This window comes from Gadus chalcogrammus, chromosome 4, assembly GCF_026213295.1.
Source record: "Gadus chalcogrammus isolate NIFS_2021 chromosome 4, NIFS_Gcha_1.0, whole genome shotgun sequence".
Classification (NCBI taxonomy): Eukaryota; Metazoa; Chordata; class Actinopteri; order Gadiformes; family Gadidae; genus Gadus; species Gadus chalcogrammus.
The window spans coordinates 15,040,182-15,065,146 of NC_079415.1; the positions used below are offsets into that span (position 1 = coordinate 15,040,182).

Genomic DNA, 24,965 nt, shown 5'->3' on the forward strand with positions numbered 1-24,965 from the left:
ATGGAGAAGACGCACAATTGTAGCTTAAGTTACTCTTAACTTATATATATATTTATATAAATATATAATATAATAATAATATAAGATAATATATATATATATAAAGTCGTGCGTGTATAGCTCATACACATGACAGGACACGCATATCTTTTCAATTTTTATTCATTCAGAATATTTACATACTATTTGAAAATGAAAGAGGCTGGGATTTTGTTTTATATCATTTGTTTATATTGTTCAGTAGTATATGCCTAAATGAGGCCGTAGCACAGTTAACGGACGAGCAGAGGTGGTGACGTCATCGAGTCCGCTGCTGTTCCAATTGCAGGTACGTACGTACTCGCATGCTCGCAAGTCTGTGCTTGAAGTACAGACTTGCCAAGTACGTGCTTGCAAGTCATCGAGTCCGTAGCACGCGTGCTAGGAATTGAGAAACGGCCTTAAACTTAAGTTATGGTGGTGCAACCAACATTTAGAACACCTTTTAGTTTGAAACCAGCTACGTCGAGCCTAGGGTTAAGGCAAACTTTACACCCGAACGTATGAACGGCTTTACGTTCTGCTGGTGCAACCAACTGCTAGAGCACATTGTAAACACTAAACGGCCTCGCAACATGCAGGAGCACAACACCTGCACAGTATAACAACATCGCTATGTTGTGTATGTGCATTCAACCTAACAGGTCTACAGTTGGGAGGAAGAATAGATTAGCCATCAGGAGAATAGCTATGCTAAACCGAGGCTTTACAACTTTACCTATGACTATAAATTAACTTTTGATGAGCTTAATAATGCATACTGGACGCGCATAATTCAGCTGCCTGCTTTATTACTTCACACTAACATCTAATATTAGTATAGTATTTAATAAAAAAAAAAGGTGTAAGATTAAGCAGGGAAGGCTTTAGGGAATATAAGAACAGGCGTCTCATTACGAGAGGTAGAGAGTTCAGGCCTAGATGTGCCACTATAGAGAGAGAGACGCGCACGCACACACACACACACACACACACACACACCTACACCAAAGGCCCCCTGTAATAGGTGGCTTGAAGGTGATCACAATGGAAGCGACTAGAGACGTGTGTGGGCTCCGGTAGCAAGCAGGGAGATCACAAGGGCTGCATCACTGCGTTGGGGCAGATATCCGTAGGATCTGGAGACACTAGTCATGAAAGCGCAGTTGGTTCTGGTTTCAAACCCTTTGCAGGCACCCTCTGATTTAACTAGTGTTGTCTTATTATCTAAGCTAGTCTGGTTATGATAAGCTAAAACAAAAGAGGTGTTAAAGCGTGATTTGGTACGACTTTAGCTGTATTTATGACCTTTGCACCTGGAATATTATAAGAACAGTTTACTCTATGTTTGCACACACAATGTTCAATTGTTAAGAATCAGAAGATGTTTTTGACCTATAAATGCTTTTGACCTACGGTATATGGAAATGTTTTGTCTAAAGTTCAACTTTGTGGGTTCAGCTCGCAAATGCCCCCCTGAGGTAAATATGAGGTTCCAATGCAGTCAATGAAGATACCAGTTTTATTCTATTACTCTATTCTATTACTTTTTACCTTGTTGCTGTTCTGCATCCCAAAGAGTCTGATATAGCATCTGGCACATGTTAATGCTGTCAAGTGATGCCTTCAATTAACCTCACAGCTTCTGCGGTTCTGAGTAAACAATTTCTAATGAATATAATTTCCATTATTTATTGCATGTTTGGCTTGGAAATGAAAATGGAATTGCAGAAGAAAACCTTGATAATATAATAATTGAATACTCACAACAACAACGTTATGTAACACATAACCTGCCGATTAATGAAACACATGAGTCCTTGCCAATGCTTTGAATATAGGCGTTACTGTTTCTGTTGAAGTCTTATCTTATTTGTTAACATTTAGTGGTTTGTTTGAATACTTTGACAGGTTTTGAAAATATTTTTACAAAAAATATACTTTGCTGGGTCAGTACCTATTTAATATTTAAGTATTTAATCAAAAGTGAATGTGACACATCAAAAAGTAGCAGACAGGGGATTTGGGATCGGACCCAGTGCCTTTCTGATGGGAGTTTCTGTTTTTCTATATCTACTTGGAGTATCTTGATCTAAAGTTCTAGTGATAATGAAATACAATAATTCATTACCATCAATGTTGACGGATGTTGTTGGGAGGCTACATCCATTTGAAGAAACACACCAGCAGATCGGCACATTGGCACACAGCACTAGTCGCAAAGTTTATACTCGTTTTTACATTTGACAGGTGCTGAAAACTCACATAAATCACCTTGTTTTGATTAAAAAGGCAGTATTTTAAAACCTGTGGCAGTACAATTGACTCATAGGAAACATTTCACTAACAACGGCGCATGCAGAACAATCTCTTTGGAGTGGTTCAGGGTGTGATGATGGATCACTCAACCCATCCCTTAATAGGTTGCTGCAACAACCTGCCAATGGTTTCATTCCGTAGCCCCGCTGTAGTCTTCTCCTTACCGAAGCTCATGGGACTTCACGCAGAGTAGTTCAATTCACATATGGTGGGGCGAGAGGGGAGCAACCAATTAGAGAGAGGCTGGGATCGCGTTTCAGGAATCGCGGGGATCGCGTACATGTTTGCAGTGTTGCCACAGTAACCTTGAAAGAGTAATCCGATTACTGATTACTAGTTACTCCTTAAAATAGTAATTTAGTTACTATACAGATTACTTGATTTTAAAAGTAACTAAGTTAGATTACTAGTTATTTTATTACTTACATTTATATTGACCCTAAGCCTAACCCTTACATTTAGCTGCGACAACACCCCCTGACGCCTCAAAATAAAAAATTACAACCGGTTTTGCCAATACCCCCCCCCCCCCCCAACAGTTATGCGCAAGGGGCTGGTAGGCGGAATTCGGGGGGTGCCCATCAGTACCTCTTGTATACGGGGCCCAGCATTTGGTGCTACGGCCCTGGGTGCACACACCGACACACGTCTTTCGACCGCTTACGCCATGCGTAGACAAAATATCACCACGCGCTTTACGGGGCGATAACCAGACGCATCTCCAGGTGCGTGACGTAAACAGCGCGTTCTAGCGCTCGAGATGCTCGGACCTCCCCGTGGGTTTAGTTCTCTGGCGATAACGTAGAGGCTCCCACGCGCTCTCTCAGCTGCCGTCGCTCCAGGGTGACACACACAAACGCAGCACCGCCCGACTAATAACAACTGGTGGCGCGGACTCTGGAGAGTCAAGGTCGACACTCGCCTCTGATAGATTGAAGTCTTTGGAGACTTACGCTTCACATGTACACGCACTCTCACACAAACATGCAGACAGAAAGACAGACACACACACACCACCCCATCGCTCTCAACGCCAATCGATGATCCGGTAAAAAAATAGTAACGCACAGTGACTTTGATGAGTAATTTTAATCTGATTACTGGTTTGGAAATAGTAACGCGTTAGATTACTCGTTACTGAAAAAAGTGGTCCGAGGCCAGTACTGGCATCACTGCATGTTTGTAGCATTCCTCATATTGATCAGTTATATAATATAATAATATATAATAAATAATTTCATCCAGAGGCAAATAGCTGTGCCATCATTGTTGCGCCAACAGTGGAGAAGAATGTGCCAGAATACAATTATATACAAAAAGAAAATGATTGCTAGAGAGATATTTGATCATTTTCCTGATTGTAATTAGTCACAGTACTTATTTTTCATAGATGCTTCCTTTTTTCATTCATATATTAAAAAGGAAGGTTGCTGCAGGATGTAGGATTATTATTAGTTTTACACATTTTTGTTATATCTATGTCTTGTATATTATGTCTGCTTCACCTTTGAAAAAACACAGCAGTTGACAATACTGCCTTGCCATTCCTCTCCACATCTCTGCAATATTAAAATATCAAAAACATTTTTGTCCCCCCTTGTCTGTGCGTGGATACCAAACCCAGGCCATACTCTGCTTTAGAGGGTTTTCTGTATTGTCAACCAATTAACACGTTGGATTGGTGCGCTAGTGGTGGCCAAAGGAAGGTCTCTGCCGGCACGGCTCACACACCTTCCCTGATTTGGGATTCTCACCTCAATGCACGAACGACAAGCGATTAATTCCCCTTTCGCCTGTTTGAGCGGGACCCGAAGATCACAACAAACTAGCAGGGCGTAGGCCCCCAGGGGCCATGCCTAGAGGGTCCTCCAAAGAGGAGCTGGAGGAGGAGAGAGATGCCGAGTTAAACTCAGAGAATTCATCGTACAGCTGACTCTGAGCCCCAATGGGGGCCAGGCAAAAGGAGGTGTGTGTGTGTTTCATGTTATTCTTATTTTTACTGTTCTCTTCCTCCTATTTGTGTGTGGTGTGTACGTGCATTGTTTTACACACAGGGACAAATTGAAAAGTCATTGAATTGGAGAGTCATTTACTCAGAGAAGGAAATGCCTTGTCTTTGTTCGAGAACCAAGTACACACTTTTGCTCCATAGGGAGTCATAAACATTGAACACCTCTCCAATGTTTGAGGTCATTTTATATTTCTATGGCATATCTTGACCATGGGCCATAAGAAATGTAGTTTATGGCCCAACTTATTAATGTTATGTCCTGAAGACATTATTATCTCCTGAAGACATTTTGACAAACAAAACTATATCGGAACTTCTCAAAATACAAAACATGGCGGTGAACTAGCCTCTTAGATCATAACCTGAAGAGGAACTACATACGAGTAACTTCCATAAACCTTAGTCTAAACCCTAAACTTAGCCATCTCTAGCCTAATGTCTAACCAAACGCCTTAACCTAACCGTATCTATCCTAACTTGCCTGCGCACATGGACCAGATAAATGACAGTTTTAATTGTATACCATTACACATTCTGGTGGTTCTGTCGAATTTGCCAGCAAAGGTAACATTAGCATGCCAAAGTAAGTAGCTCACTTTAATGGTCTTGAAAGAAAACAAATAAACAGGGTCTTAGAAATGCATCTTATAAATGCGGTCCTACGACAGCGGTCCTGAAGCTGCAGCAACTAACGCAGGAACATAACGTCTCAGACAGGCGGCCAAGGCTGCCACTCAACGTATTTTCTTTATTTTATCGTTTTTTATAATGAGATGTCAATCATAAACAATCACTACAAACAGTCAATTAAAAAAGGAAGCGTCCAAAACGTAAGGGGGGAGGGGGGGTACCATTCAGAACACGGCACACAAGCGGCTGAATACATCTGACGTGTATTGATCAGGATTACCTCATCTGCCTTTATGGATGACCTGGGCTCTGTGATAACTCCTCAGAGATGAAATGGACTTAATCAATCCATCTGTCCATCACAGGGCCAGTGGACCTAGATGAAGACAGGAGTGGTCGGGTTGTCGTATAACAACGTTGTGTTCAAAGAATCGTGCTTCTCATCGCCAGATCGCTCTGGTGTTTTTGATAGGTCAACAAGTGTATCGTGTGTGTATATGCATGGCATTGAATTGTGGAGTGAATAGGGCAATTGCTCTGTCGCTAGTTTAGCCACTTTTTAGAGTTAAACACGGTTTTAAACTCAAGAAGTCACGTGACGTCTTAAGCTCCATTGCTGTGTCATGTGTACTTGTGGTTTAACCTCTAGCTGCGTTTTACCTTGACCTCAATTGCTGTGTCTTCAGAGAAATGCACATTAGACACTAGAGAGTGTATTGTGTTCGTGTTAGTCTAATCTCAAAACTGACTTGGTTTTAGAGGAGACTAAACCAGTTTGCAGGATGAATCAAGGCTACATAATAACCGTCACACACACACAATTAGTTTTATGAATTATTATTAATAGGTATGATACATTTAAACTTATAACACCAGATAGGCCTTCAGTACAATACAGGCTACAATATAGGAGTTGCTTAAAGTGGCCAACTAAACTTCTACAAAGAACAGATTATTTGTACTGAATTTTGATCTTGGATTTTCCACCGTGTCCGCAACACCTCGAATGCAGTGCAGCAAATATCATTTTTGCTCCTAGTTGTAGTTCTCTATCTGCGACAATTTCATCGGAATGATACTAACGGGGCCTGCCTGTAATTCCAACGCCTCATTGTTCCGACGTCTCAATGGTCCGAAATATTTCCCATTAGATCGACATGCCACTATGCCGACGGTTCAATATTACGAAAACTGAACCCATTGGGCCGAAGGGCCGTTTGTCCGACTTTTCAAAAAGGAGGCGCATTAGGCCGACGGTTCAATATGCCGAATAGGCCTACATATAAAGAGTTGTATTGCTCGCACTCTCTCTCTCTTGTCACATTGTTCTCAAATATTCATCGTGAACGTCATATGTAGGCCTAGGTTGTAGGACGCATGCGTGCGAGAGAGAGAGAGAGAGAGAGAGAGAGAGAGAGAGAGAGAGAGAGAGAGAGAGAGAGAGAGAGAGAGAGAGAGAGAGAGAGAGAGAGAGAGAGAGAGAGAGAGAGCGAGCTCTTTATATCTAGGCCTATTCGGCATATTTGAACCGTCGGCCTGATGCGCCTCTTGTTTGAGTTATCGGAAAAACGGCCCTTCGGAACCATGGGTTCCGTTTTCGTAACATTAGCCGCGTTTACATGGGCACAACTGATATTCCGCATAGATTTCTATGCGGAATAGAAGAGGTGTTGTAGTCCGTTTTAATCGACATGGATACACTTATTCCGAATAGATTGGGGTTTGACTTAGAGCAGCTGCAGTAGTTTGCAATTGGTCCACTGAGCTCTGTCGGTATTTTTTTATGCACACCGAACTTGACCGCTGTCAAGGAAAGTGGATTTATTGCCTGATTCACGTCTTTGTTACCGCTCCGTAAGTAGTCCGGTAAGCGTGTCCGGTTGCTACGCCATGGGACATGGGTGTTTATTAATGACGTGTTTGCGTATTGTAGTGTCCGCGCGCGTCCGAGATAACTGTAAATTAGTAGGCTACTACTAGTACTTTTGCAGGCTGAACGTTAAAATACTTCTTAACTTAGAGAGATGGCAGCTGCAGTAGTTTGCAATTGGACCTTCGAGGAGACAAATGTCCTCTTGGAGTTGGGGGTAAATATAAAGATCAGACGAGAAATTGACATAGCTGTGCTGTCCTCCTTCTTAATTGAAGGAGCAGGCAGAGAAAAGCTCTCTCCTGCTGTGCTTTCATTAAAATCAAATTCACAATGCCAAATAGTGATAAGACGTCCATTATGTGGCCGCCGGTCCAGAGATGTGTCAGGTAGGCACGAGAGACATAGCGGACACTTTTGTTACTGCCATGTATACAGTACATTCGGATCACATTTTAGGGACAGATCTATTCCGCATAGAAATCTATGCGGATCAGATGTGCCATGTAAACGCGGCTATTGAACCGTCGGCATAGTGGCACATCGATCCTAACTCTCCTTCTCCGAGAATTGAAAGGCGTGACATTACCCTAATTACTCGCATAGGCCTATTAGTTCGTCTTCAATTAATTAAGTAATCACGTTTGCATTCACACATTAAGAGAAAACAATGACAAGTAATTGATTGACGTAGGTGAGGGCAGATTCCAGACTCAGATTTCCACAAAAAGTAGCCTAGACCATTTCATAATATGTCAACATTAATAGCGTTTTTTTTATTATAGTTTTATTATATTAAAGTTTACTTTACATTCCCATTAAGTTTTTGTTGGTAATTAGCACAAAATGCAAGACTGCACCCGCTGGGGTATACTAGAAATCAGAGTACTTCCGGTTTCCAATCAGTTTAAACAGAGTCAGCTAGGAATCAGCTGATCCTGTACGAGTCGTTACACGGCACTCACGTTCAACCTCGTACGCAGCTGCATGTGAAACTCCAAAACCTCAATTTTAAGGAGTACGGTTTTAAAGCGCAGCAATGCTAACTGACAGAGCAATTGGCCCAATGTGTTTAATTGGCTAATAACATTTGTGTGTGTGTGTGTGTGTGTGTGTGTGTGTGTGTGTGTGTGTGTGTGTGTGTGTGTGTGTGTGTGTGTGATGATCAATATCGCTTTGCTTTTTGGGATCACTGGTTTCATCTATTAGCCTTCAGTTATAATATGCCAGACCTCCCTTTGTCTGCTTAGACACCTTACTAGTATTACCTATTTCTAAATTAATTTCAGACCGTCTAAACTGTCTAACTCTCGTGGAAATATTGATCATAACTATAATATGCATTTATAAACCTTACATTAACCTATATACAATTACTAGTCAATCTAAAAGGAACTGTTCACATTCTCCTTGGACCTTAAGATACCACCCTTCCTATCTCTAACTAATATAGGTTAAGATAGTTCATATTTGCATTCCTACTGGAGCCACTGAGTCTGATATTGAAGCCAGGACAATCGACTGACTTCTTTGTTGTGTAGAGATAGTTTAACTTTATTGCACCCCTGTCGTATAGAGTTGCCGACATGTCCACTTTCCCCGTATTGCATTTTAACTTGGCCTCTCCCGCCAATCCTAAAGGCTCCAGAATGGTCACACCCACTTACCTTTGTTAACTGTATATTCCCTACCCACAATGCAAACGTTTCCTTATAAGAATCTTGTTCAACCATTGTCTCACTGAATGTATCCTTTGTAACTTTGCTGCCTGTTCTTTCCCATGATAATGCTCTAATATTAAATCAAATATTTCGCCGGCCGATGTGTCCTAAAAATAAGTTTCTCTTCATCACTAACATATCAGTTTCTATAAGAATATCATAAATTTGGCCCACCTGCTAGTTTCTATATGAATATCATTCCTATGGTGCTAGTTTCTATATGGATATTATTCATAAGGTGTAGGATCAATAGGTCTAATTAGTGAAGCTTCAGCTTGATGCTCTGTTTTCCCTTCGACGCACACCTCATCAAATATCCACATCTATAATCCAACGGACCACGACGTGAAGTTTAAAAGGTTTACTTGTCAATTGCAAAATGCAAAAATCCTTTTCCACAATGAGGTTATAATTAGAGATAGAAAGAGAGCGAGAGGTCAAAAAACTGTGTGGCTCCACGCTTGTTATCCTGACAGTCTGTTACCAGTAGTTAACAGAATTAAGTTCCTCTCACGTTTCAAAATGAAGTAACTAAATGTGCGCATACACCAAAAATATTGCAAGTGAATTTCAAAATAAAATTCTATGTAATTGAAATTAACACAATTAACTATTATATTATTTCACTTATGAAAATCCAAACGTCATCGTTATGAACTTAAATAAAGCAAATAGGCATTTAGTCTCCTACATAAGGTACTAGTTTCTATATGGATATATTATTAGTTTCTATATGAATATCATTCATATGGTACTATTCTTTATGAATATCCTTCATATGACCATCCTAACAGGGTCAGAGATGTCACATTTGTGCATGGCGCCCGTGGCTTAACACCGCTCCAGCTCTATCATGAGCAGAAATACGTTGTGTTATCTTGTCAAGGTGAGTGTGTACAATTAAGGCCCAAGGCCTATCTTTTCTTTTGGGTGTGCGGCCTTCAACAGCAAGCTCTACTTTAAGATGTGCTCTAAATAGCAATTTACAGTCCAATAAAGGCTGGTGTGGAGAGAACCCTGCTATAAGTATCCTAGCGGACATGCACATCATAGACCCCTCCAGTATTAACACACTGGGTCTATTGCTTGACAGAAAGGAGAGTTTGCCCAAGTGAATCTACGTTCACACGTTTATTATCTTATATTGAAGCGATCTCAAATAAATCAACATGCAGGTCATCCTCAGTGGTTGCAATGAACATGTGAGCAGAAGGCATCGAGGTGCTCTCGCCTCAAGTCAGTGGAATAGTGGCTTTAGGGTGTAAATGAGAAGGAGTTGTGAACATCAAAGCGCATTAGCTTCGTAATCCCCTTAACCAGACAAACTACATTAGCTGGTGCCCTCCTGCGTTCAGCCGCCGTACAGGAGGAGCTGTTTCGGGGCGACAGTAGCTCAGGAGGTAGAGCAGGTTGACTGTTAGTGTCGAGGTCTCCCTGAGCAAGACACCTCACCCTTCTTGCTCCAAACGAGCTGCCTTTCGCCCTGCGTGGTTGACTCCGCCGTTGGTGTGTAAATGTGTGAATGAAAAGTTGCAAGTCGCTTTGGATAAAGGCATCAGCAAAATCCCCTAAAATGTAAAAGTGTGTCACCAGAGGATCTGTGTCACGGTGTGTCTTCTGAAACCCTACAGTGAACCTCAAGCTCTATGGGCTGGAACACAACAAATACACTGCTGCCTCGCTCCTGAGGGCCAGACTGCCTTTTTGACAAGTGTTGCTTGAAATGCTTTTTCATGTGGCAAATGTAGTAAAGCTCCCCCAGAGGTATTTGGACATAAAGTAACTTTAATATCAGGCTCGGGGATGAAGCGGCTGCAGTCCTATAAAATCACCCGTGATAGTAAAGCGGTTGCACACTGCTCTGTCTTTGACATCATATTAATTGGCCCTTTTTAACATTGTAATACCTAATTAAAAGAGGTATGTTTTGGCACCGGAAACCAGCATCCTAAATATGTAACGTGTGAACACACACCGCTTTTATAGCTTCACAGTTTCAATATAAATATCATAATAATAAATAGGCTAGCAGTTTTCAAACCCACTTGTATTCCCTTTTGCGGTTTAACAGTTCCCTAACAGATCATACTAAGTCATACTAAACTCTTTCTACCCAAAAAGTAGTTGTCCTCCACTTGGCTGCCCTTGCCTCCGGTCTCGTATGTATCGGAGGCTTTCGGTTTCATCAATGAGCATCAGCGTTATGAATACTTTGCTGAGCAAGGGGAAGCTCACTCGTGCATCTTGTGCCCTGTCACTGCCGTGCCCTGTTATTCAGCCTATATGTGACCTCGTTCAACATCTGATGCATTAGAGTGTGTGAAATGTTGGCCAGAGGTTCAAAAGATTGAGTCACATGCAATCTGTGTTTTCATGCAGTCGGCCAGGAGTAATTGTTGTTGCACGCAAGCAGGTCTCACTTGCAGCAGATGCTCTACAGGGAACCAGTCTGAGCAGGCTGTGAATGTCTTGACTGTACCGGCTCTGGTAATGTGTCCTGCATGAGCCCTCCTGCTTTTAAACGCTTAATGTGCAGTCACTGATTACCAGGCTGTTGGTATAACGGCCAAACGCTGTTCCTGCCCTGGCTTTTGTTGATTAAAGGAAGGTATAAAGTAGACTATAAAATGCTGGATTGATTGCCCTTGTCTGACTGTACCTGGTTGACTGTTCCTGACCGATTGTTCCTGGCTGACTGCTCCGGAACTGACTGTTCCTGACTGACTGTTTCTGACCTGACTGTTCCTGACCTGATTGTTACTGGCTGACTGCTCCGGAACTGACTGTTCCTGACTGACTGTTTCTGACTGACGGTTCCTGGCTGACTGGTCCTAACTATTCCTGGTTGACTGTTTCTGACTGATGGTTCCTGACTGGTCCTAACTATTCCTGCTTGACTGTTCCTGGCTGACTGGTCCTAACTATTCCTGCTTGACTGTTCCTGGCTGACTGGTCCTAAATAGCTGACTATTCCTGACAGACTGTTGGCGACCTGATTACTCCTGATTTACTATTTCTGACTGACTGTGCCTGGCTGACTCTAGTTCCTTCTTTAAGCATCTCCTCTAAACAACGCCACAAATGTTCCACTTTATCTTGAAATATATTTTGTGGTTATGTAAACTTAAGACAGGATTGTTGTTGAAATTTGCTCTGACTGACAGAAACAAGAGCAATTTGAAAAGCTAATCGTGAACTGATTAGCTACGAGAATAAATACAGTACTTCATCTGCGTCAATTCTTTTATTTATTCGATTATAATGTGTTGCAATTTACTACTAATTACCTGCCGAGTGCCGAGGCTAGCAGTGTCGCCGGGACAAACACTTTCAAGCAACAGCTTTCTCACCGGTTAGGGGTAAGAGGGTAATTCATGGCGAGTGGCCCCTGTCAACCACCACATGTTCACTTGTGCGTTTAACAAAGGGCCATTACAGCGGTCGTGACTTACCCAAAGTAATGTCAATGTCCATGGTCTGTCAATTAGACTCATGGCAATCCTAAATGTTTTAAGCACAGCTATGCCCCCTTTAGAATTATAATTGCATACTTAACCTCCGACAACCGAACGATCCCTCACAAGATCTCAGGGAAATTAACCATTGGATTCCTGGTCAGCGGGGGTAATTGCGCGGCCGAAGGTCGTGTGTGAGCATTACAAGGAAAACGAATGGCGCTACATTTCACATGAGACATGCCCCTCCCCTCCACCCTCAATATCTGCGGAGTCGGAGACCTGTTTTTTGGTGACGGGATAAACTACGGGAAGGTAGGGGGAAACTGGATTTTGTGCGTTTTTATGAGAGATTTCCCGCTCTGCGTCCACACCTGAAGGGATACCTGAGCTTTCCCACGTTGGATGAGGTGCTTCTCTGCTGTAACGTCCAATCAGAACCAATTAATGGTTCGCCCTGTGTAGTCCATACCAGCTTTGTGCCGTCCAACATCGTGTGAGTGTAGGTGTTGTGTTTGTGTCTTATTCTTCTGAACAGGACCTTTAAGACTCATCACGTTATTGACATTTATTCACTTCCTTTATCTGAATAACCAAACTCATATTAAAGGCTTGATATATTTTCATCAGAATTGTTTTGCAATGGTTGAGATTAAAATAAAACCTTGGCAACTCCAAGATTATTCCTCATCTGACGTTGTTGGATCAATTATTTGTCTCCCTGTACGCAGACGCGCGCTCACAAACAACACGACACACACGTTATCCTGTCAGTAAAGGTATGGAGAGCTCTCTCTCTCTCTCTCTCTCTCTCTCTCTCTCTCTCTCTCTCTCTCTCTCTCTCTCTCTCTCTCTCTCTCTCTCTCTCTCTCTCTCTCTGACTGCCCGCCTCTGTGGGTGGGTGTGTTTTGTCCCCCCTACTTCGCTCTCACCCGCGCACGCTGAGCTCGAGAGCCGAGGGGCACCAGGCGACTTTTCATTTTGTTCTGACCGCACTGCGATCCTCCGCGATGCCGCTGCGCTGCTCCTGCCTCGGCTGAGGCGGGCAGCGCGAGAGACAGCGCGGAGGACGAGAGGAGGATGCGGGTGAGGAGGCCGAAAAAACGCCCGAAACCAAATCCTTCTTCAGAGAGCCCATGAGCGGGCAGTCACGATGCGATGGGGCTCCAGACCATAATGGGACGGATTTCCATAGGATGCTACCTGAGCTGTGGCATCCTCGTGCTTTTCGCCTCGCGAGTCCAGGCTACCTCGAAGAGAGGTAGGCGAAATGTTTACATATTGACTGTGTGGAGGCTACAGGGGGTGTTTAAGCATGTGTGTGTGTGGGAGGGGGGCTGTTATATTGGAACCCTTATTATGTTGTATTCATTGTTCGATATGTTTTGGAGAGGCTGGAGGAGAGGAGCGCGCGTCGCGGCGGTGCCTGCACCGTGCTCCCTCCTCAGAATGGCTCAGCATCATTTCCGATCAGGATTGAGAACAAGTTTAGTGGTATGGGCAAGGTGCACCGAAGCCATCCATACACCCTACAAGTTCTGGCATTGTGTTTGGTGTGAACGTGTTGTCTTGTTTATTCCTGAATTAAATAAGGCACGAATACATGACGACCAAACCATCCGGAGTCAGATGGCGCAACACGCTCTGGGTCTAAAACAATGTCCACCGTTGTGTCCCTGGTCCCGTCCTGTTTAAAACGCTACTCTCCCCTGTTTCATATTTTTTTAAATGTTCGTCTTTTTCGGACAAGTGTTCTCAATACGATTCAAATTGTGTAATTTGTGACTCATCCTCCACCTCGCACTGCGCCTGACGGCAAAACTTCAGTGTGTGCGTTAAAAGGAACGCGTTTGGACACGTTGCCTGGTCATCTGGGGACCCTTGATTTCAATACTCGTTTTCCATCCTCTCGAAAGCCACTTCTGATAAACAAATCTGTCGAGCTGTAGCTGTGTGACGCCGATTGTTTTCTGCTGTTTTCCTTGGACGGTAATGTAGGCTACGTGAACGTGTAGTGCGTGTTTACCTGATACTGCCCATTAACCTCCAAATGGCCATGAAGAATTTAGAGCATTATTTATGCCATCACAGTTTGTGGCATCGCCCATTACCGTCTTGTTATTCCATCTTGTTGAGACGAGTTCTCCTGCAGGCAGCTAAATGGACCGTTAAAATGAACTCCAGAAGGGATTCTGGGTTCATTTTGAATGTCAGTCAGAAACACATTCCACAGTCCACACTACTTCTAGAAATGTGTGGAGACGCGATGGCCTTTCCCCCGGTCAGTTTGTGTGATGTCCTGAGTGAGGCGCGTCTTTGTTGTGCCTAAGTCGATTTACAGTTGTTCTTAAACCACGAGGTGATGAACGGTTTAATTCTTTAAAATGCGCCACGCACAAAGGTTCTAGAATAAATAATAAATAAAGAAGACTGGAGAGCGAGAGAATGCAAACTGCAGAAAGAAGATGACAAGACTGTACTGGATATTTTTATTTCCCAATCAGATGGAAGGAGAAACCAAGTTATTTGATGAGAGAGAGATCGTATTGAGTGAGTGAGAAAGGGGGAGAGAGAGAGCGAAAGGGGGAGAGAGCGAGGAACAGAGATTTGGTGAAGAGAAAGAGAGCCTGTGAAAACCCATGTTTTATTCATTGGAAATATCACTTCCTGGGTATTGCTCTAGCTTCGATTCAACTGACATTTCACACGGATAAAAAGCCCTGCGCACGGTTATTGTGGGGGGCTATAGTGTGGGGGGCTGTATCAACGTTGTTGCTCTTCCGTCTGAGATTGCGCGGTGGTCGCATTATCTGGATTCTAACTATAATTATTGAAAAATAACCCATTTCTCTCTCCGTCCTCTATTTCCATCCCCACTTCCACACTTTCAGAGGGGACTGAGCAGTCACAGGTAGCAGGTAGACCATAGCAAGACCTGTTTCTAACTTTATAAACAGAAACCACACAAACAAAATATGTCCATATGCGGTGGTTATATCGCCAATATGGATGGGATTTTACTTGAAAACCAAGCACATTCTTACAAAACCAAACCTTTTAAAAGCGTAGAATCCAGTGGCGTAGCATAGTTCTGCTAGGCCTCGGGGCAAGATTGCACTGACCGTTCTGCCGTGGCTACAGTCACTGGTATGGTGAGGTACAGGAAAAGCGCTGTGCAAACATTTCGAATTGCGCGCATCCAGGTCTTTCTTCTCTTTACGTTTTTTAGCACCACTTTTTAGCTTGATAAACATTGCAATGGTATGGCTTAGCTTTTAACAATATGTTAGAGTTGGAGACACTCACTCTCAAGAAGACAACCCTAGCATTAACGTAGCCTATGATCAGAAACATCACGTTGATTGGTCGAACTGATTTCCCAGCAGGCCCTATTCTTTTGTAAATGTTGGAAATAAATGAAGTAGCCTGAGTGCGATTGTATATACTTTTTTATTCATGGCCAAAATATTACTACTGTAACCAAATTACATATATTAAGGAAGAGGAAGAGAAAATATATGAGCCAATCTGATGTTATGAGAGAAGAGAGTCTATATAAACCAGTCAGTTCCTTTCTACAATTACTCATAGATATCTTAAGCTGCCTTCACAGCGCGGCGACCGTCGGGCCCCCCCCCCCGGACGTCCAGGGCCCCGGGGCCCTGCCCCGGCCCAAGCCACACCTCTGGTAGAATCGCAGCGAACGTATCGTATAATTCAGAATCTCCTCAGACGCATCTCTTTGTGTGAAAGATGATATTGTCTTGGACGTGACTACGGGCTATGAACCCTGGGAGTTACGAACACGGCGTTTGCCAGTGTGTGTTTGTGTGAATGCTTATATCACACACAATGCTTGTGTTAAATGGACCTGTGTAGTCGTGTTGACTGTATACTGCCAATTAAAGTGTGTGTGTCTGTGCTTGCGGACAAACGCTTATGTGCTTGTGTTTGTGCGCGTATGTTGGTGCGTGCAGGCGTGTGTTTGCGCTGTGCCCAACTCCGTCCATTTACATCCTGTGGCCTTGGTGCTGTCGCTTTCTTCCTATTGATAGCTTGCATAGTGCTTTAAAACGGCACTGAAAAGGGGAACCTTGGAGAGGCTAACGGTCCCTATCCAAAATTCACACGCCGCTGCACCGCTGCCTGAGGGGCTCACCCCCCACCACCCAATACTCCCCCACCCTCCAGCACAAAGAAACGATTCACGCCATTAATGAAGAATTCATCGACAGTGAAATCCTCGTCCTCTTCTCCCTTCACCTTTCCAAGCTTAGCAACTTCATTTTTCCAGTAGATGCGTATATATATATATGTATATATAAATATATACATATATATATATACATATATATATATATATATGCATATTGTGGCAACCCCGTTCCGATAGCGACTGTTCGTCACGGCATGTTTAAGCCGTAGTCGGCGTTTATTCAGAATAATAGGCAAAAGCACACGGTATATATTGTCACAATATATAATTATACATGATGCTACTATCTATGTTTTTATATATATTGTGGCAGACTGCAGGGAGGAGTAAGGGGAGTGGTAGGTCTGGCAACCTACTGGCTCCGCCCCAAAACCTTACATGAATCCCCAGGCAAGCCTGGGGATCATTAAGCAGGGGTGCTGCTTGGGCTTCAAAGGGCTAGCAAACGACAGACATGGGGTGGTCGACCCCAAACATTGTGTGTTAGATCGCTGAACACCATTTTATGTTCGAAAAATATGCAAAAGTATTGATAACAGAAGAATTATTATTTCGGCAGAAAATACGAAGCAGCAGGAAATTATCCTTAAAATGTCCCATCTTGATGGTGGAAGGATTAGGGTCCATGTGCCAGGAATCGCAGCAAAATTGCATGGAGAATAATAAAATAGCTAATCAGTGCGGCTTGTTTTTGATAAATCAATGCCTTCCGAGATCCATATTAGTTGGTTAAACTATAAAGTAATGGAGTACATTCCTCAAAGTAATGGAGTACATTCCTTGAGGTGTTTCAATGCCAGAGAATGGTACACACGGCTCAACAATGTATATTGAGGCAGAGATGTGCAAAATATGGAGGGGAACATAGTGTAGCTTTTGCTGGATGTGTGGTACAGAGCTAAGCCAAAGAAGTGCAGAGAATTAAGATTATTAATAAAGTATCTGAGGCCCTAAATACTGTTAATGCAAATGAAAGCAAGCAAACAAGGATAAATGAGTCTGTTCAAAACATCAGTGGAAATCTTATTCAAAGTGATATTGTGCCCCAGAGGTCCGACCTAAGGAAACTCTAACCAGCAAAGTAAGCCCCCCCCTGAGAACACGTGCAGTCGTAAGTGTAGTGTTCAGGAGGATACCATCCTGGTTAACAAAAAGAGCTTTGTAGCATTCATATGCAAAGTTGTTAATGTGGCAGTACAGCAAGAAAAGTTAAGTGATAGAATCAAGATAGTGGTAGAAGCTGCAGAAGAGTTTTTGGGCATTAAAGATCTTGAAAGCTGAAGATATTCATGGTATGTTAAGAGCAAGTAATGATGGAGGGTTTCTAAACGATAGCTTAGAGACCCTCCATTATAGTTGATACAATAATGGTTTTCCTTTTCTTGCAGTGGAATTCTAGAAGCTTGATTGCAAATGGACAAGAATTTAAGAGGTTTATAGAAGAAGCAGAAGTCAGACCTGATATTGTTTGCGTTTAGGAAACATGGCTTCGACCTCACCTTGATTTCATTGACCTGGGTATGAGTCAGTAAGATCTGATAAGATTGGAAGACAAGGCGGAACTGTTCAACATTTGTAAGGGAAGGGATGGCATTTAGAAGAATATTGACAATAACAGAAAAAGAATGTGTAGTAATTGAAATATATAAAAAAGATGGCAACATGGTAGTAGTTAACTTGAATGATCCTTGCAGAGTACTATGCCCAGAAATATTAGATGGTAAAATAAAGAAGCAAGGAAATAGATGAGAAATATGGTGTGGTGATTTTAATGCTCATAATAACTTTTTGGGAAGTAAACATACTGATAGCAATGGAGAAGCAGTGGAAGAAATGGCTATAAGACAGCTAGTTTGCCTAAATAATGGAAATGGTGCACGGATTGATATTCATATTATTACAATGTCCCGTTTAGACCTTATGCTGGTATCGAATAATATTGCAACATCTGCTGAATTGAGTATTAAAAGTAACTCAAGTATTGGAAGCGATCATTTCCCAATAATATGTGCATTAGATGTGGAGCTAGATATACAAAAAAGACCAAGTCATAATAAATGGTGAAATACTGTCAATAACAGATAAAAAAAAAGCAGAGTTACTAGGAAAGGCATTTGCTAGTGTGCATAGTGGTGGTGACCATTTAGACGATAAACACAAGCAAAATTTTAAAGGAAAATAGTGATGTGTATAGAAAGAAAGATAGTGAGGAAAGTGCAATGGATGCTGAGATACAATGAATGAATTGGTTATAGTACTAGATGGGGCCTAAAACATTTTTTGGTTCCGGTTTCCGACCGACCCTGTCAATTTATGTGCGACCTAAATTATTTTATGAGCTTTATAAAAAAAATAAATAATAAAAAAAATATATATTTTTGATGCAAACTATAATTACGTTTTGGTACAGCACCTCTTCATTCTGTACAAGGATGAGCGAATTTTCTAGTTTTTAAATGAAAACAACCTACCTATCATTCGCTGCCGCTGGAAAAAATAAAATAAAAAAATAAAATAAATTCCCTACCTACCCATGACCTCAACTGACAACCAACAGGAACCAAACTTTTTTTTTTTTAGGCCCGGAGCAAGGAATACTGCTACTGGAGAGGACTAATTAAGTTACATAATGTTCAAAGAACTTCCAATAATAGTACTTAGATTAATTTTGCACTTATTTAATACAACTTGGGATGAAGGGAAAATGCCCAAAAGTTGGAAAATGCATTAATATTGCCATTTAATAAGCCTGGAACGGATGCAAATAATGCAGGTAATTATAGACCTATTGCCCTTACTTCTCATCTCTGAAAATGGATGGAGAAAATTCTAGTTAGCAGACTAAATTACTTTCTTGAACAAGGAGGACTTTTTGCTCCATACCAAAATGGTTTAAGGAAGGGGCGGTCCACTATGGATGCTATAGTTAAAGTTAGCAATGAGATGGAGAAAACTTTTAAAATGAAGGAGCTAATGACTTAAGTATTCTTTGATATTGAAAAGGCTTATGATTACATGTGGAGGGAGGGGTTATTAATTAAACTGAACAAGATGGGGATTAGAGGAAGATTTTACAACTGGGTCCTAGATTTTCTATCAGAACGAAGATTTAAAGTAAAAGTAGGATCAGATTAACATCAAATTTAAAATGGAAATTCCACAAGGGAGTGCTATTAGTCCAGTTTTATTTTATTATGATCAATGATATCTTAATCAATTTGGATAGAAGAATTGGTTCGGCCTTGTACGCAGATGATGGGGCAATCTGGAAAAGGGGAAGAGACACTACAGTAGTGATGAAGAAAATGAAGGAAGCAGTCAGAAATGTGGAAGATTGGTCATACAACTGGGGGTTTAAGCTTTCTTTAAGTAAATCATGTTTTATGACAATAACAAATAAGAAAAGGAAAGATGCACAGAATATAAAACCATACGGGAACGATAATGGAAAAAGTTGAGAAATTCAAATATCTTGGGATTTGGCCAGACCAAAAGGGCACATGGAGAACACAGTTGGAAACTACTGAATGAAAATGCAAAAAAGTTATTAATTTAATGAGGGCAATAGCTGGGAAAGAATGGGGAGCAGACGAACAGTCTTTAATATATATATATATATATATTAGGGCCCGACCGATATTGATTTGAGTGCCGATGCCGATTATTTTCAGAGAAAAATTACGATTACGATTTAATCGGCCGATTTAAAACAAAACAAAAAAAAGCATATAAAACGTAGTTTTTGATACCTTAAATATACTTTAAACACTTTTGACGAATATGTGAATTGAATGCAGAACCTTTGAGTGTTTTAGAATACATTTACAGTCAAAAATGAGTGTAATGTAAAATGTAAAATAAATAAATAACTCCCAATGTGCTGCGCTCGTGAGCAGCGACTAACACGTGCGCGCTGAGCAGTATGGTCTCACCGTTAGAGTCTACAGTATAACAAATTAAAATGGCCTGGGACCTAAAGAAAAACAGGCACAACCTGCTCAAACAATGCGTCTTGTGTACATTGGTGAGGTGAGCGCGCAGCTGCCTGAGCGAGCGTGCTTTCATGTTGTACGGTAAATTTCAATCTCCTCTTTTTTACTCCAGCTAAAGTTGTTAGTTAGCAAGGTTCGGTTGGAGCGCACTCTGCAGGATACTAAGCGCAATAACATTTAAAAAAAAAATCGGTTGTAAACGCCGTCTTTTTGGCAGATGTTGATTATTTTCAAAAAGGCTATAATCGGCCGATTAAATCGGCAGGCCGATGAATCGGTCGGGCCCTAATATATATATATATATATATATATATATATATATATATTATATATATATTATGAATCGTTCGGCAATATATATTGCCGAACGATTATATATATATATATATATATATTATATTATGAATCGTTCGGCCGATGAATCGGTCGAACGATTCATCGGCCTGCCGATTTAATCGGCCGATTATAGCCTTTTTGAAAATAATCAACATCTGCCAAAAAGACGGCGTTTACAACCGATTTTATTTTTATTTATTTTTTTTTAAATGTTATTGCGCTTAGTATCCTGCAGAGTGCGCTCCAACCGAACCTTGCTAACTAACAACTTTAGCTGGAGTAAAAAAGAGGAGATTGAAATTTACCGTACAACATGAATAATATATATATATATATATATATATATTAGGGCTGTCAAGCGATCAAAATATTTAATCGCGATTAATCGCATTAATGTCATAGTTAACTCAGATTAATCGCGATTAATCACACATCTTTTTTCTATGCTAAATATCCCTTGATTTCTTTGTCCCATTAATTGTTCTCATTTTAATGCTCTTATCAACACGGAGAAGTGCATCGGCTTGCCTTGTGCAAATGTTTTTTTATTGATAACAACATTGGAATATACTGATCAAAGCAGGAAGATACAAAAAAAGCCTATAGTGCAATTAAATAGTACAAACATACTGCCTTGAACATAGCAGTCAGGCTACTGCTTCTTTGTTTTGAGCCAAAGAAAAAAAAAAAAATTGGTATTTTTTTCAAATATGAATTTGCGTTAATCGCGCGATAAAAAAATTAACGTTGTTAAAATTGGTTTGCGTTGACGCCATTAATAACGCGTTTAACTGACAGCCCTAATATATATATAGGGCTTTGATGAGGTCAGCAATAGAGTATGGATGCTGTGGCATCCCGCCACGTGGTCCTCGGCCTGGACGGGCCCGGGGTACCGTGGAGGACGGGGTGTACCACCCCCACCCACCAGCCGGCGAGAGAGAGCAGCCCTTTCGGCACCCCAATCAGGGTGATTGGGGGACACCTGGGCGAAAGCACGGGAGCCATGTTAAAAGGAGGACCAGCCCAGCACAGCAGGGGCACGGGAGCAGGAAGGAAGTGCTCGTGGCAGTGAGAGAGCCAAGAGGCCCACGGAGGCCCGAGAGACCGCGTCTCCTTTATGGTTGATTGTTAAGTTGTTTGTGAATAAATGCCTGAAATGGCTTTAACCCCAATGCCGAGGGAGTTTTGTAAGTGGATTCCGGCTCAACCGAGCACCGGGATACCACATATGGTGGAGAATGCAGGCATAAGAAGAACCCACTACGAACCCCCCGGTAAAGTACCCCACGCCGCCGCCGCCGCAAGGGACGCCGCCGCCGCCGCCGCCGCAAGGGACGCCGCCGCCGCCGCAAGGGACGCCGCCGCCGCCGCAAGGGACGCCGCCGCCGCCGCAAGGGACGCCGCCGCCGCCGCAAGGGACGCCGCCGCCGCCGCAAGGGACGCCGCCGCCGCAGCGGGAGAGAAGGCCGCAGCGCGAGACCGGGACGCGCCGGCACCGCCGGCCTACGCGGACGTGGGGACGGGTCGGCCCTGCATGCTGGCGACCTGCTTGGCGCAGGGGATGTCCGGGAGCCCGACGGTACCGGTGCGGGTGATGAGCAGAGACACGCAGGCCCTTCTGGACACAGGCAGCGTGGTTACCCTCCTTCGCCCCGTCTTGGCGGGTGGGAAGGCGGGGGAGCCCATGGAGGTGGCCTGTGTGCACGGGGGGACCCGGACCTACGAGACATGCCACGTCGTCATCCGGACCCCGCACGGGGTGTTCACGGCTCGGGCGGGGATTGTACCCAACCTCCCCGTGCCGCTCCTGATTGGGAGGGACTGCCCGATATTTCGCCGGCTTTGGACCCCGGCACGAGAATCCCGGGGCGGGAGAGATGCGGTCGCCGCCGCGGCAGGAGAGGCAGCTGCCGCCCGCGCAGCGGGAGACGAAGCGGCGGGAGACGAGGCAGCCGGAGACGAGGTAGCCGGAGACGAGGTAGCCGGAGACGAGGTAGCCGGAGACGACGCTGCCGGAGACGACGCTGCCGGAGACGACGCAGCCGGCGCCGCAGGAGACACCCGGCCCCGGCGAGATACCATCCTGGGCGGGTCCCTCGACTACCTGGGGCTTGGACAAAGGGTGGAGGAGTGTGGCATCCCGCCACGTGGTCCTCGGCCTGGACGGGCCCGGGGTACCGTGGAGGACGGGGTGTACCACCCCCACCCACCAGCCGGCGAGAGAGAGCAGCCCTTTCGGCACCCCAATCAGGGTGATTGGGGGACACCTGGGCGAAAGCACGGGAGCCATGTTAAAAGGAGGACCAGCCCAGCACAGCAGGGGCACGGGAGCAGGAAGGAAGTGCTCGTGGCAGTGAGAGAGCCAAGAGGCCCACGGAGGCCCGAGAGACCGCGTCTCCTTTATGGTTGATTGTTAAGTTGTTTGTGAATAAATGCCTGAAATGGCTTTAACCCCAATGCCGAGCGAGTTTTGTAAGTGGATTCCGGCTCAACCGAGCACCGGGATACCACAATGCATGGTGTATGGAGCAGCAGCTAAGATGCACTTAAACAAAAAAGAGCAATAAACAAAGCACTGAGGATTTGTGCTGGGGTAATGAGGTCATCCCCAATTAAAGAACTTCATATAGAATTAGGAGAAGTACCAATATAACTTAGAAGAGACAAAATATTACTTGAATACTGGAGCCAACTACAGGGATGTGGACATGAAAACCCTGCAAAAATGAAATTCAGGAATGTTGGGAATATGAAACATATCAAAGTAATGGATTTGGATGTGTGACCAAAGCAAAATCAGAAGAATATAGGGTAAGTAATTTAAAAGTGACTTCTACATCGATAAGTAATGTTCCAATTGGATCATTTCCTGACATAGAGATATATTTTAACTTAATAGAAATGAGGAAAGAGTGAGAAGAGGATGAGAAAGTGTGCAAGGCAAGTAAATATGCAGAAAAATCACTTCAGGTATTTAGATATTTATACAGATGGCTCCAAAGATGAAAACTCAAAAGTAGGAATAGGTGTATCTATCCCATCAATGCAGATCAATATTGGGAAAAGGTTACCAAATTAAATGTCAGTTTATTCAGCAGAGATGATGGCAATCAGGGGTTACAGTGGGTGGAGGAAGTGAGACCAGATAGAGCAGTATTATGTGTATACTCATTAGCAGCCCTCCAAAGTATTCAGAGTTGGAATCTAGCAGACCAGACCACCTTTTAGAAATTCAACTAAATTTATATAGAATGCACAGAACAGGAATTGCTTCAAAATGTTGCTGGGTTCCTGCCCATGTAGGAATCAAAGGCAAGTAAAGGCAAGTAAAAAGTGTCAGGAAAGATGGGACAGAAAAACCACCGGAAGAAATTATTATAATATACAAACAAATGTGGAAAAACCGAAGGGTGGAACCCATACTCACAAGAATGTTAATAGGACATATAGGACTAAATAAAACTTTATTTCTAATAGGGAAAAGTGGAACGGATCAGTTTGAATGTGGAAAAACAGAAACTGTGCAACGTGTATTAATGGAGTGTGAGAGATACACCGAGGAAAGAATGAGGCTGGCTGATAAATTACAGAGAGCAGGAAGAGTGTGGAGTCTGTGTGGCATACTGGGAACAGCCAGAGAGGTTGTATCACTTACAGAGAAGGCAGTGATCGTGTGATCCAGGAAGACTAGGAAAGTACAGGCCAGATCTGTGTGATCGCCTGGAAGCGGGGTACGTCCTATGAGAGAGAGACAGGTGGAAAGAATTGGACTGATCAAAGATTGCGGACTGTACCTGAACGGAGGTGGATGACCCTTTTTCCCACCCTGGTGGTTGTATTTACTAGGTAAATAAATCACCCCTTCGAACTGCTCTTTGTGTTGTGTCGTTTTATCTATGCAACTTGGTGGCGTGGAAACCCCACACCCACTTGCCCGCTACAATATATATATATATATTAGTGCTGTCAAGCGATTCAAATATTTAATCGCGATTAATCGCATTAATGTCATCGTTAACTCACGATTAATCGCAAGTAATCACAATTTTTTTTCTATGCTAAATATCCCTTGATTTCTTTGTCCCATTAATTTCTCATTGTAATGCTCTTATCAACATGGAGAAGTGCATCGGCTTGCCTTGTGCAAATGTTTTTTATTGATAACAACATTGGCATATACTGATCAAGACAGGACGATACAAAAAAAAATTACAAAGTGCAAATGTAAACTAGGACTCAGCCTATAGTGCAATTAAACGATACTGCCTTGAACATAGCAGTCAGCCTTTGTCAGTTAGTCAGCTTCTTTGTTTTGAGCCAAAGAATAAAAGTAAAAATTAATCGTGCGATAAAAAAATTAACGTTGTTTAAATTGGTTTGCGTTAACGCCGTTA

General features: G+C 42.9%; 1 protein-coding gene across 1 annotated transcript in view; it reads left to right on the top strand.

Moving 5' to 3' along the window:
- The first annotated feature begins 13,182 nt into the window (after nt 1-13,182).
- Nucleotides 13,183-24,965, top strand: part of LOC130380606 (netrin receptor UNC5D-like) — a 169,252-nt gene continuing 157,469 nt past the window's right edge. Inside the window, exon 1 of the mRNA XM_056587850.1 lies at nt 13,183-13,285. Coding sequence (XP_056443825.1) covers nt 13,183-13,285 — 103 coding nt within the window. The remainder of the gene's footprint in view (nt 13,286-24,965) is intronic.